This window comes from Choloepus didactylus, chromosome 10, assembly GCF_015220235.1.
Source record: "Choloepus didactylus isolate mChoDid1 chromosome 10, mChoDid1.pri, whole genome shotgun sequence".
Lineage (NCBI taxonomy): Eukaryota > Metazoa > Chordata > Mammalia > Pilosa > Megalonychidae > Choloepus > Choloepus didactylus.
Window position 1 is genome coordinate 90,205,017 of NC_051316.1, and position 14,042 is coordinate 90,219,058.

Consider the following 14,042-nt stretch of genomic DNA (forward strand, 5'->3'; position numbering starts at 1 on the left):
GGCCGCCGCCTCCGGGGAGACCGCCCAGAGCTGCGCCGTCAGCTTCGCAGCCCTCGGCCAGCGCACACGCGTCGCCGCGCCCCCGCGCGCCCCCCGCAGCAAAGTTCGGCTCAACTTTGAGACCGGCCTTGACGCCCTGTGCCTTCCACCTCCTACCAGGTCCTCGGCGGCCGCGGCGAAGGAGGCGGCGGCGGTCAGAGCGCAGCAGCCCCGGTGGCCCGCGCGGCGGCAGCCGGCAGCGACAGCGACAGCGGCCAGGCTACCAGCAGCGCGGCTGGCGCTCGGCAGCCGGTGGGACGCGGCGCGCCCGCGTGGGGGCGTCCGGTCCGCGCCCCGTCCTCGCCTGCGAGTGGGCGCCGACTGGGACCCGCGGTGCGCTGCGCTCCTCAGGGACCCTGCGAGCGGCCCGAGCCCGGCGCTCGCCTCCTGAAAGCCGCGGGTCGGCGCCCGCCCCCGAAGGCGCTTGGATCTTCGCTGATTGAACAGAAACTGCTCTTTAATTGATTCTCGGCTCCATTGGGCGAGCGACAGCGTGTGTGCCCGAAGCGTGCGCGGAAGGCAGAAGGGCAGGAAGTCGGTCTTCTGCAGGGAGGGTGGCGGGACCGCGCAAGGGACGGAGTCTTCCTTATTTATGTGTCTGCCAGCAGCCGCCTTCTTCATCCGAAGACTTCAGGGAGTGTCTCCGACCTGCGATCCCCGCGTGTGAGGCACGGAAGGGCTGGATGTCAGAACATCATGGTTACCCATTAAACTCCAAACTTTTCTTTTTTTAACCCAAAGAATATCGGTGATTTTTGTCCACTGCTAGGAGGAGAAGAGAGAGCCCAGGGCTCCTGAAATGCAGCAAAATCCTTATTTATAAGCAGGCCTGAGGTAGTGATATGCAAAACCCCTCTACTCCGTGAATATTCTATCCTATGGATATCAGTCTTGAGATTTGAGTTGGAGAGTGGTACCGTTTGCACTGGGTCTGGCCGCCTCCTTCCTTTCAATGCCTGGTTTTCCCTGGGATTGCTGGGCTTCCCTGGAGATCAGAGCGGTCCTGTGTGCCATGGGCTGTATTCAGAGCATTGGGGGCAAAGCCAGAGTCTTCCGGGAAGGTATCACGGTGATTGATGTGAAAGCCTCTATCGACCCCATCCCCACCAGCATTGACGAGTCCTCCAGCGTGGTCCTCCGCTACCGGACACCACATTTCCGTGCCTCGGCCCAGGTGGTCATGCCACCCATCCCCAAGAAGGAGACCTGGATAGTTGGCTGGATTCAGGCCTGCAGCCACATGGAGTTCTACAACCAGTACGGGGAGCAGGGCATGTAAGTACTGCACTCAGGAGCAAGCTCTGGGGAATGCCGGGGAGGCCTGGGTGTGGAGGGGACAGTTGGCTTAGAGAGACCATTTATAGGGGGGTCTGGCCAGGGTCTGAGGGATGCCCTAGGTAGGTATGGAAGTGGCCTCTGAGTCCTCCTGGGCCAAGTGACTCCCTGGAGGTGTTGCCTGTGGATCCAGGGTGGGGTCATAGCTCTAGGACCTTCCTTCCCACTATCCCTGGTCCTGGGGTTCCTGCATCCTTGTCTGCAAGATGCTGAGAAAGCAGAGGGACATTCCACCCCATGCTCCTTTGGCAAAGCAAGCATGCTGTCTGTCCTCAGAGTGTCAGTGCCATCAGGGGTCACCAGAGAGAGGCCATAGCTGTGTCCTCCAGGTTAGGCCTCCGAGCTTGTGGCAGCTACTCAGGGAGGGAGAATGGGACCTGAGGAAGCCTCCAAAGCTTCTTTTACAGTCCTTTATGGTTGGGCCTGAACTTGTCTCTCCAGAGTTTTCAAAGGCACATTATCAGGACCTGGGAAATGCTTTGCTGTTCAAAATGGTGTTTGGCATGAGAAAACTGTCGGTTTTAGGAATTCAGTTTGCTTCTCAGTGTAGAACTTTTTCTCTCCAAGGCGGAAGGCCACTTTATGCAGACATTGAATGTCAGTGTCCAAAGGACCCCTAACCAGGAACAGCTAAGAGGAGACCACTGGTCTCCTCTTCCAGCCTGGTCTCCCAAATGTTCCTAGGATGATGTAGGTCTTGGTACAAGATGCTGGGATCCTGGATCTTCTTTTCTGGAATTTTCCCTGACCTTATGGATGGCCAGCCCAGATGTGGAAAGAGCAGTGATAGATGGAAGGGAAAGTGGTTTGACATGAACGACCACCCTAAGAAAATGAAAGAGATGGCAGAGGTGGTGCAAAGATCTATTACCAAGGAGAAGGACGCTTCTGAAGAGCTAGCGGGCCCTGACGGGCAGCCCCCCGTTTGACCCTACTTCCACCAGGGGACTAGCCATGGGCACTCCCATTGCCTCTCTTTCAACTTCCACCCCATGCAACATCACTTCCGGGTTCTGCAAGTGAGGAAGAGAGAGGAGACTTTTCCCAGGAGTTGGAACTTTTTGCTGATTTTAGTACACAATAGGCCTATAAACAAGAGGGGGTGGGATGGGGATGTGGGAGGGCTGGACACCAAATCTTTTGCATTCTCCACTTAATGACTTTGACATTGTAAGAGAAACTGGAGGATAATGGTATAAAGTAAAACAAGGGAGTAACCGTGGTCACCCCAAAGAGGTGCTTGTGGGACGTATCTAGACACTTATTGGTTCCCCTCAATGCCAGCTGATTTCCACACCCAAGCCCTTTGATTCTCAAAAGCAGCCACTCATCCATTGCAGGCTGGAGGCTGCATTTCCACTTCAAGAAGGAAAATATTATCCTTAGTTATTCAGTGTGGATCTTTCCTAAGAGCCCTTAAGCCCAGAAGCCTTCTTGGGCTTTGCAAGGCAACCAGGACAATTGTCAAGAAACCACGGTTTTCCTAGGCGTTTTGTGTTAAACCTAATTTCTTCCTTAGAAGGAGTAGGGAAGCCAGAGGGTCCTTTTGAACTTGGAGAGACGCAATGCTAGGAGGAAGAAAGCTTGTGGAGATTAAAGGGGCTAGGGTCTAATGCAATAGAAGCAACTGTGCAGCGGAGAAGGAAAAGGCCCAGTGTGGAGTCAGATAGCCCCATCAGGTTCTACCTGACTCGTTCTGCATCCTTGGGGCCCTCCCGGAGCCTCAGCTTCCCCATTCGTACAGAGGGGTTTACAGGTATCTTCAGCCACTCAGGGCCTTGTTCTCCCTTCAGTAGCTCTGAGTACAGGCAGACACTATTGCTGGATCCAGGCCTGAGAGGCAGGAGACCTGAGACCACCTTGCCTTGGACGTGCCAATCCTTGGTTCCTGGTTAGAAGAGCTTGCCGTGTCCTTAGACTCTGTAGCCAAACAGGCCGGGACGCGAGTCCAGGCCCTATCACTTTCGTTAGCCACTCTAAACCTCAGTTTTCTCATCTGCAAATTGGTGCTAATAACCATCCTTATCACCATGGCTGACTGTGAGACTTAATGCGAGACAACGCTTGCCCAAGCCCATGCTAAATACTTAATGTGAGTGGTTATTGTCTTTAACTTTGTTATCGTGATGATTTATTCTACCCGATGGGGAGTGAGGGGAGATATTTATAATGAGTTGGGGATCATGGTGGAAACTACAGAATTAGGACTTACATAAATTACTCGTTGTGATGAATTTAACCTCCAACCCAGATCTTTCTCACACAGAGCCTACTCCCTGGTTTTTAAAAATTTAAAAATAATTTAAAGCATGAACGATTTGAGTTTTAAGGTGATCATAGTCCATTTTTCTTGCTCTCCATTCTCCCCAGTTGTTTCCCTTTTTTCCCTTCCCCTTTTCAAGACACCTCTATGTCCCTCCCAACTACACAAGGCACATCTTGCTCTCCCCGGGTTCACTTGAGGTTCCAAGGGAGCGGCAGTGTGGAGCAGAGACTAATGGGTGCAGCTCAGGGGTCCCAGTGATTTTCCAATACTAGCTCTGGATCTTGGCAAGTCACTTCTCAGAGCTCTGGTTTTGTCATCTGTAAATGGGAATAAGGAGTGAACCCAGGCTGCTGTGAGGATTCAATGAGAGGGGTAGGGGGCCAGCCTGTGGCGGAAATGCAGGGTGGGAAGCTGCTCGACTTCTTTTTAATCAACAAAATCATATAAAGAAACTGAATAATCAGACAGCACAGTTCCTCGAGACCAAGGGTCAGTCTGTGAGCAGAACTCTATATTTAGCCTGTATCCTTGGGAAATGAGATGAGCTCCTTTAGTGAAAGCCTGGCCTCAGCCTTACATCCCTCCTCCTCCTCCTCCTTGAATGTAAAGAGACATATTTAGATGTGATTAAAAAAAAAACAAAATCCTTCCCATTTTCCTACCCCAAACCTCCTGTGATAACTACTGTTCTCAGGGTTTTCAAGCCCCAGTGGCATGAAGGAAGGTAAAGAGTGGCAAGTCGGTGAGACTAGAAACCTCAACCAACCCAGAATTTTCCTCCTGCTTTGCCTGGACCTGGGCCAGATAATTTCTTCCTTGTAGGGGGCTGTCTTGTGCATGGTAGGATGTTTAGCAGCACCCCTGGTTTCTACCCACTAGAGGCCAGTAGCATTGTTCCCCTCCACCTCCCTAGTTGTGACAGTGAAAAATGTCTCCAGACATGGCCAGATGTCCCCTGGGGACTGGGTGCAAAATCGTTCCTCGTTGAGACAATTTGAATCATTAAAATTAAACCCACTCACTGAGCTTTAGTGGCCCAGGGAGGAGACAGACAGGGGCCAAAAGCTGGGTTAGGGCTTTTGTCCTTTAGAAATGGACTATATTAAAAAATATTAATCCCAGATACTTAACTGAAATCTGTAATACCCCCAAACATTATCCCTGCTTGAAATTAATCTCTAATCCAGGAGAAGAACTTTTTGGAATGACATTCTGGGCTTGAATAGTTGAAATGCAGTAATAAAAACACCACCTCAACAATCCCCTGACTTTTACAGACAGCAGCTGTAAAATGGTGAGTTTCTCTGTGCCTGCTTGAGAGGATTCTATATGCTTTTGGGTCCAACCCACATTGCTTTAAAATCCCCTCCCCCCACCCCCAAACTGTTGGAGACACCTGCCTCCACAACCCCCTCCTCCGCGGAGAAGCCTTCTAAGTGACAAGTCGCAATTGCTCGCTTGTGTGGGAGACACTTCAAGTTGCCTCTCATTTGCCCTTCTCGAGCCCCCAAGGAACCTGGTCCAGGGCCCAGGCCAGGATGTTGCTGAAGGGCAGACTTGGGGGTGAGGGGAGGATGCAGCTCAAGTCGAGAGGGTCTCTTTGGTTGACAGTGCTGCCTCCCCTCGCCATGTCCAGTAGGGTGGGGGTCCCAGCTCCACCACATACCAGTGCTGGGTTCATCTCTTCACCTTTCTGAGCCTCCCTGTTCCCATTTATGAAAACGGGGCGATATTACCTTCCTCCTGGGGTCATTGTGAGGATTAAATGAGATGGTGCATGACAAGTGCTTAGCACAGTGCCGAATAATTTATTCTTAGTTACGAAACAGCCTACAGATGGCCCTGTTATTGCTTGGTAGTCAGTGTGGCCCCTTTGCCCGGGTTTCAGATACTCGTCTACAGTGTGGGAGCCCTTGGCCATGAGACCTCTGAGTCTTTCCAACCAGAATGTGTGGTGACTCCTGCTGTCACCAGGTTATGAGAGGCAGGTGGGAAAGAGCAGGGCAGAGGGGCCTGAGGCCTACGGGCCAGGGGAGGGTGCTGGAGCTGGGGCGCTGCCCGGCCCTGGTCTGGTAGTGATGGGAATGGTTGCCCCGGGCCTGCTTTCTAATCTATTTTCTCACCGTGTCCTCCCTGAGACCTTGTGAGGTCCTATTTTACGATGAGAAAACAGGCTCTGAGACCTGAAGTCACTTGCCCAAGCAGGCTCGCTCAGCTCTGATGGGCTTGGGGACCAGCCAGGGAGGAATGTCCCTGGTGACCACGTGGCCTCTTCCTGGAGCCGGGGCGCAGGCTGAGGGCTCCGCACAGAACAATTGAGGACAGGGCTTCCTGTCTGTGACCGGAAGGCGGCCTCCCCCATCTGCAGGGCCCTGGCGGCTGGCGGGCAGGGGTGGGGAAGGGAAGTCCCTGTTTCAAGGCTCTGGGGTGAGAGGAAGTGGGCGGACACCGTGCAGAGAGAGCTCCCCCTGGACCAACCCCAGCCAGACGATCGCTCCAACCCTCGTCTACCTTCCAAGTGCGGAAAACAAACGCTGGCTGCTCCTGGAGACGTGCGTAAAGGCACTTGCCAGCTTTAGCAATCAGGTTGATAAATTAAATCCCGAGGTCCTTTTTTTTTTCTGATCATATCTGGGTAACTTAAAAGAATTAGTAATACCCAGTGTTGGAGAGGGGGGTGGCATGTGGACTTCCTCACATGCTATTTGTGCAAGTACAATCTAGAGCAGCTTCTGGGAGGTCAGGTTGGCAATATCTGTTAAAATTTCAAATATTCATCCTTTGCAACTTTATTATTCTACTTTCAGAGTCCGTCCTACAGAAATCTTGTGCCCCTAGCCGGTGCCTGGCATAAGTAGGCATACAAAAAATAATCTACTGAACAAATGAATTAATAAATGAACCAAAGCTAAGTACATAAAGACATATGTGCAAGACATTAACTCTAACCCTGCTCATAGTAACCAAACCATGAACAGCTCAAGCATCCACTGGTAGGGGATTAAATTGTGGCATGTCTGCAATGCAGAGTATAACGTGGCTGCTAAAGGTGATGAGCTGAATCTCTTTTAGGTGCTCTCACATAAGGAAATGATCATATTGTTAAATAATAATAATAATAAAAGAAACTTGCAAAACAATATGTGGGGTAGGAATGCATTTTTGTTTAAAAGACCTGAAAACACTTAAAATGGGAACATATACTGTATGTATATGCAGAAAAGTCTAGAAGAATGTTTAGCAAACTGTAATGTGGTGAATAGCTCAGAGAGGGTTACAGAAGTTATGGAAGAGAAAGCTTTCATTTTTTACTTTATACATTTTATGGCTTGAATTACTTTTTTTTAACAAGAAGCATCTATTTTAATAACTAAAAACTGAAAAAAAAAAAAGCCCTGTTGACCCTTTCTCCTGTGCTGAACCCCAGGGGCCCAGGGCTGTGGCTTGGGTTAAGACGGGTGAGGTTGGCAGGAAGAGGGTGGCCGGGCCCCGGAAGCGGTGGGGTTTGTTGTTTGGGGAGAAACCCAGCAGCAGCCCAGGCAGTGTGGGAGGCGAGACCGCCAGCCCCTCCCTCGGGGTTTGTGAGCTGGGCCCTGGGTGGCTGAGAGACGAGGGTCCTGGTGTGACCTGTTGGGGGGAGAGGGGCCAGCCCAGTGGGGCACAGCACAGGGCAGGAGTCGGGAAACCAGGATTCCAGTTCTTCTATGGAAGGGGGCTTCCAGGCCTCAGTTTCCCCATCTGTAAAATTGGGGACCAATTGAGATAACCCCAAATTCCTGTCTGGCCCAAATGGGTGGGTGGTTGAAACCAGTGCTGGGGAGAAGAGCTGTGTGCCCCAGGCCAAGTCCTTGTCTATAAGTTTCTTAAAATGTGGAATGTGGCCACTTGGGGTAGGTGACATAATTTTGGGGGGATTAAGGTTAAGTTTTATTCTAAAGCAATATTTTAATTTTCATGTATATTGGAAAAAATATATAACTAGCATATCAAACCTGTTATTTCACAGACATTGTTTCTTAGGAGAGACTAAATTTAGTTATGATTTTAAGAAAGTGATTTATATTATGGAAAAATGAAGTTAATAACAATAAAGGTGATATGGAGGTGGACAGGACAAAAATGAAGAGACCTGGAGTTTGGGAAACACTGCTCTGGAGGGAAGGGGGCTTGGGTCGTCCAGCTTGTGTCCAGAGCTCTGTCCCCGCAGCTGGGGATCAGTAGTCAGAGAGAACCCCGGGCACCCTGAGACTGAACTGGAGAGAGGAAGGGGCCCACGGACGCAGCAGGTGGAAGAAGAAAGCCCTGGCCCAGGCTCGCCGCCCGCTGCCCACTGCTGGGCCGTGGTCGTTAGGAAAGGGCAGACCCCTCGTTTAGGCCACTCCTCAGGGAGAAGCCATGACAGGTCCAAGGTCATGGGGCTGGCGGGGAGGGGTCAGGCGCCCAGGCCGCGTGGCAAGTTGCACCTGCTTCTCGGAGCACACCTGCAGCCCCAGCTTCTAGGCGCCCCGGCTTTCATTTCCCACACTCTGTCAGTTGTGCTGTTCAGAGCCTCAGATTGCGTGTCTAGCTGCACGTGTGTGTGCATGTTTAGGCATTCACATGTGTGTGTGCATGCGTGTGTGCGCATGTGCGTGAGTGTGCACATGTCAGCACGTGTGGTGGTGTGCATGTGTGTGTGAATGTGTGCACATGTGTGTGTGGACATGTGGTGGGCAAGTTTACGTAGCAGCTGCTTGGGCAGACCCTCGCCCAGGCTGTGGGCCCTGGCGTGGCTGCCTCCCAGTTGCGTGACCCTGGAACAGGCCTCTAGCTTCTCTGTCTCCAGCATAAATCGTGTCCCACCATCTCAGCTCCAGGGCCAGCTGAGGGAAAGCCTGGGCCTCCGTCTGTACAGGGCCTGGCACGTCCTTGTGCTCAAGGAATTTTACCGGCTGTGGCCGGCGCTGCTGTGGTGATGAGCATCCTCGGAGTGGTTAGTCCGGCTGCAGCTGCTCCAGGGGGAGAAGTTCCAAGCACAGAAGTGGGGACCCAGGGTTGAGCATCTTTGGGTGCCCTAAACTCGTTACGAGATCGCTTTGTGGAGATTGGGGGCCTGAAGGGACCACCTGCAGGTTGCTGACAGTCACTGAGCCAGGCCACAAACACTTATTGAGTCCTGATTCTGGGCCTGGCACCATGTTGAATCCTGGTGATGCGGTGGTGAGTGGGACAGTCCCTGCCCTCTTGGTCTTCTGGCCTATCTGGGGAAAGAGATCTTGAGCAAACGATCACATCATTATTTAATCACAGTTGAACGTGTGCCAGGAAGAAGCAATACGGGGATCGAATAGCATCACCCACGGAGGGTACCTGGCCTCATGTGAGCAGTGAGTGGTGAGTGATGAGTAACTCATTCACCAGGACGGGCGGAGGACTCGGTTCCTGGCAGGAGGCTCTGAGCTGGGAGGGCACAGCCTGCTAGAGGAACTTGAAAAGAGCTGGTGGGTCTGGAGCCCGGCAAGGGCAGGGAATGGGGTGGTGGGAGCCAAGGCCAGCAAGGTGAGAGGGCTTCGGGCTTTAATGGCATCTGGCTTTGAGGGCAAGGGGGTCATAGGCAGGTTCAGCAGGGCTGGAAGGAGGAATGAGGCAGTTAGATTTGTTTTAAAAGGTGAGACTGCAGAGGCAGGAGTGGAGGCTCCGGTCATCCCAGGGGGTGAGTCCTTGGCCCGGGCAGAAGTGGAGGAGAAGAGTAGAGGTGCTCCCTATCGCAGGTGGCCAGGGTCGGTGCTGATGCTCTAAAAGTTTGTTGAATGGATGGACGGCTGGGGAACGTGGCAGGAAGCGGGGCATCGGGGGAGGCTGCGGCATCTGTTTCGGACATGTTTTGAGGTGGCCCCAGAAGGCATTCTGAGGTTCAGCATCCACCCTGGATTTGCCTGCTGTCCTTTGGGTTCACACACCTAGGAGGACGAGGGTGGGGGTAGCCTGCGGAAGGAGGGCTGGCTTCACAGGCATGCAGCCTGCAGCCACGAGGGCCCCGGGCTCGGAAGGGCGCACGCCTGGTTTAATGCTCTGCTGTCACCATCTTGAAATTCTTAATGTTTGAACAAGGGGTCCTGTGTTTTCATTTTCCACCTGGGTCCCCCAAATTCTGTAGCCAGCCCCACCCTGAAGACCTTTGGAGGCCAGTGGGAGGCTCACAGGGGAAACATGTAAGGAAGAGCCAAGCCTTCTCCTGCTCACCTGCGCATAGGTGATCAAAGCCTGGGAACTCATGGGGCAGGGACAGGTGAATTTGCACTTACAGACTCGTCTGTGCCAGGCACGGTGCTGAGACCTTCGCTTGCACCTTTTGGTTGCACCTGCGCATTGGTGTCCTGGGGAAGGAGCCCTTACCACCCACTCCGTGCAGACAAGGACAAGGCAGGGCGGGGGTCTGACTCGCCTCTCCGCCCTGCACAGCAGAGAACTGAGGGTTTGCCTTGAAACCTAAGGACATTTCAGAACAACAGGAAACCTTACAGAGGAGGCAGAAACAGCATGGAATTCATCAAGAGCATGTGTAATCTGAAATTACAAGTGAGGTCACCAAGGGCTTCAGGTATATTCAGGGATAGCAAATTCATTAGTGTTAGCTCTAACTGCTGATGCCTCCCTCAGTGGTTTCCAGAAGTTTCCATTTATGGCTGTTTGCTGTCTACCAGGCGATATACATTAACCCGTTTAATCATCACAAGAACCTCACAAGGCTGGGATGATTTTTCAGAGTTTACTGATCAGAAGGTGGAGGCTTGGAGAGTTTTCAGAGCTGCTGAGCAGTGCCGAGATCCTGCTGGCTGTGCCATCCTGCAGCTGAGCCCCGGGCCGCCCACCCTCCTGCCTCCCCCAGCAGGGAGATTGTGGGGTCTGGGGTGGCCCACAGTGGCCTCGGATGCCCTGGTGGGAGGCCACTTGTTCTGAGCGATATCCCACGTGAGATGCTGTTCGTTGCCAGCTCACAGGGAGTGTCCGTTGTCCCTGAATGACTCAGGGCTTGGGCACTTGGGGGCTGGGGCAAGGTTTGGCCCCCAACCCCGGGCCAAAAAAGGGGGCCATTCAGGTGCTGAGCCCCACACCCCCAAACCAGCCCTTCAGCTCTTTGGGAGTGAAAGGGGGTAAGGCAAGAGCAGAGCTTTTGCCATTTTGCTTTCTGCCTTAGAAAACAAAACAAAACAAAACTTTCCTAAGCAAGCATAACCACTGCAAGAGGACAGAGGTAGAGCCTTCCAAAAGAGGAGGCCAGGCTGCGGCCCGAAGGCTGAGGAATTCCTGACAAGGACCCTGACCCTGTTCTCAGGTCCCCGCTGCCTGCCCACGCTGACTCACTGACTCACGGGTGACTGCTGTTCATCGCTGTGTGGCCTGCAACTGCAGGGGCAGGGGGCCTGTTAGGACCCTGGGATCTTAGAGACTGGTAGTACTTTGGGGACGTGGGTTCAGATGAGTCTGTCCAGGCTCCCTGGGCATTTGACGTGGTCAGGGGCTGGCAGGAGGTGGCCTGCCAGGCAGGCACAACCATAGTTTTGTGCTTTCCAATGGAAAGAACAGAAAAATCAGCAAAATCCTTTCCTAACCATGCCTCCTGTAGTGGCTCCGATTTTGCCTATTGCTCACATCAAAATGATATGTTTCGGTGCAGGAGTGCATTTTTAAAAGTAGCATGTTCTGGAAGAGCCCCTAGCATATGCAGGCCTGCACAAGGGGCCGTGAGGTGCAGCACCCTGAGCATCAGCTTTTCATGTGCTAAGCTGGAAAACATCACAAAAAGCCAGGCTGTCTGGGTTCCAGACCCCATGACTTAGCTGGATCTCCTTGGGAAAAATTGCTTCCCACCCCCATCCCCCAGCTTTGCTTTCATCTGTAGAGTGCAGTTAGATGGGAGATGACTCTCCATGACTCTCAGGGGCTCCTATAGCCCGAGGTGGGGCCCTCAAACCCCACTGAGCTGAGACCACAGCGGAGCCGAGGGATCTGGGTGCCTGCAGAGCAACTCAGGGCGCCTGCCCTTTTGTTGGGGAGTTCTTATAACATGACAACAGTGATGCTAGCAGCTACAGGTTTACCTGCATTTGCTCTGTGTCTTGTGCTGGGCTGGCATTCACCTGCCCTCAGCCATCCCAGTGGCCCTGAGAGAGATGTGCATGATTGAGTATGGGGTCCAGAGCGGGGAAGCACCTTGCCCAGAGCCTCACACCAGGGAGGTTCCCGGGTCAGAACCTCTGGGGTTCCCGGGTCAGAGCTCTTGACAACTGGGCCGCCTGCTCTCAGACCTACCAGCAGGAAGATGCAAGTCAAAGCTGACCAAATGTCAGCCAGGGGCGCAGCCTTCCTACTCAGACGCGGAGGAGGGCCCTGCAGCTGGTCGCCCCAGAAACGGCAAACCCTCACAGCCCAGCCCAGGGGTCCTGGCAAAGCTGGCCCCAGGGGCTGGACTAGGGTCAGTGTTGGGAGGGCCCCTGGGCAGGCTTTCCAGTTCTAATGCTCCCCAAGTGGGTGCTCCCCAGAGGGAGCCATTCTGGCCTTGGAGGCTGCATTGAGGGAGGATGGAGGGGCCTTGGATCACCCTGGTCCTTGGGATCGCCCCGTAGCACTGGCTGTGGCCTGGGTGGAGGGGCCGCGCTGTAGAGGGCAGACTGCGTGGTGGAGGAGACACCGAGGTGAGGGCCCCACAGTGGCTGCAGAAGCAAGAGAGCCCTGATTGCCCCTGAAGGAGGACATGGAAGCCCAGAGAGGGCAGATGTTTGCCCAGGGTCACCCAGCAGGGGTAATCTCTCCCAGATGCGGCCGAGCCCATGGCCACTGTGCCCTGAAGCCTCCTGTTGGCACCTGAAGCTATGAAGGATGCTCCGTGCTACCCTGGGGCAGGTGTGGGCAGGGGTCCGGCCGCCCTGCATTCCCACCCCTGACATGCTGTGTAGCCCACGGAGAGTCACCCAATCTCTTGGAGCCCATGGCCCCTGCCTTAGCCTGAGGTCACAGGGCTACTCTGGGCTTCATCCAGTCGCCCAGTGGTGACTGCAGAGGCCTTTCCAGGCCAGCATGGGCCACGTGGAGCCAGCACTTGGTCCGGCACCGGGTCCATGTTGGGACTCGCTTGCCATTGCTGTTGATACCCACCAGAGCCCTCCAGGTGAGGCATCCCATGCCGCAGACTCGCTGGGACCCAGTCCTCATCTAAATGGTTTCACTGCCTAGTGAGGGAGCGGCTGGTCCTGGGGGAGGCTGATTTGACACGAGAGAACAGGTTATGACTTTTGGAAAGGGACCACTCCTGGGGGAGCCCCTGGTTCATCCAATATGATTCTAGATATCTGTTCACTGACCCACAGAAGGCAAGCTCCATGGGCACAGGGAGCTGGGTCTGCTCTGTTCGTTTTCTAGCCATAGGGCCTAGGACATCCCTCTGCCGGGGTTAGGCAGCACAGCCTTGCCGAGTGACCGAGTCACCCGGTCTTCTTGTCCTCAGGTCCAGCTGGGAGCTCCCGGACCTCCAGGAGGGCAAGATCGAGGCCATCAGTGACTCGGACGGGGTGAACTACCCCTGGTATGGCAATACCACGGAGACGTGCACCATCGTGGGCCCTACCAAGAGAGACTCCAAGTTTATCATCAGCATGAACGACAACTTTTATCCCAGTGTCACGTGGGCCGTGCCCGTCAGCGAGAGCAACGTGGCCAAGCTGACCAACATCTACCGGGACCAGAGCTTCACCACGTGGCTGGTGGCCACCAACACCTCCACCAATGACATGATCATCCTGCAGACACTGCACTGGCGGATGCAGCTCAGCATCGAGGTGAACCCCAACCGACCCCTAGGCCAGCGCGCCAGGCTGCGGGAGCCCATTGCCCAGGACCAGCCCAAGATCCTGAGCAAGAACGAGCCAATCCCGCCCAACGCCCTGGTCAAGCCCAATGCCAACGACGCTCAGGTCCTCATGTGGCGGCCCAAGTACGGGCAGCCGCTGGTGGTGATCCCACCCAAGCACCGGTAACAGCCAGGGGCAGCCCGCTAGATTAGACTCACAAATAATAATACTGCTCAAAACAAAACCCAGACACACTCTTCAGTCATTCAGCAAAATACAACCATTCTACCTTCTCCAGTGGGACGGAGCTCACTGTGCTGATGCCCCCCCACCCCTCCGCCCCCGGGCTCTCTCGGAACCTGCTTCCTTCTGGGGATGGGGGTGGAGTGGAGACATAGACCAGACAGACAAACCCCTCATGCGCCCTTCCAGTGTCCACCTTCAGTCTTCTCCCCTCACCTCTCCTTTTCTCACGGTTTCCATCAGTCACTTGCAACAGACTCCCTGAAACAACTGCTTTTTTCAGGTTTTTTTTTTGACTCCTCTTTATATGAGGTTCAGGGGTGGGAGGAGGA

General features: G+C 53.9%; 1 protein-coding gene across 3 annotated transcripts in view; it reads left to right on the forward strand.

Annotated features, from left to right (window-relative positions):
* Positions 1-555: 555 nt before the first annotated feature.
* Positions 556-14,042, forward strand: part of FAM78A (family with sequence similarity 78 member A) — a 70,002-nt gene continuing 56,515 nt past the window's right edge. Inside the window, exons 1-2 of one of the 3 annotated variants that reach the window (XM_037798482.1) lie at positions 556-1,314; positions 13,125-13,649. In XM_037798482.1, coding sequence (XP_037654410.1) covers positions 992-1,314; positions 13,125-13,649 — 848 coding nt within the window. In that variant the 5' untranslated portion in view covers positions 556-991. The remainder of the gene's footprint in view (positions 1,315-13,124; positions 13,650-14,042) is intronic. The other 2 variants (XM_037798483.1, XM_037798484.1) reach the window with 2 other exon arrangements.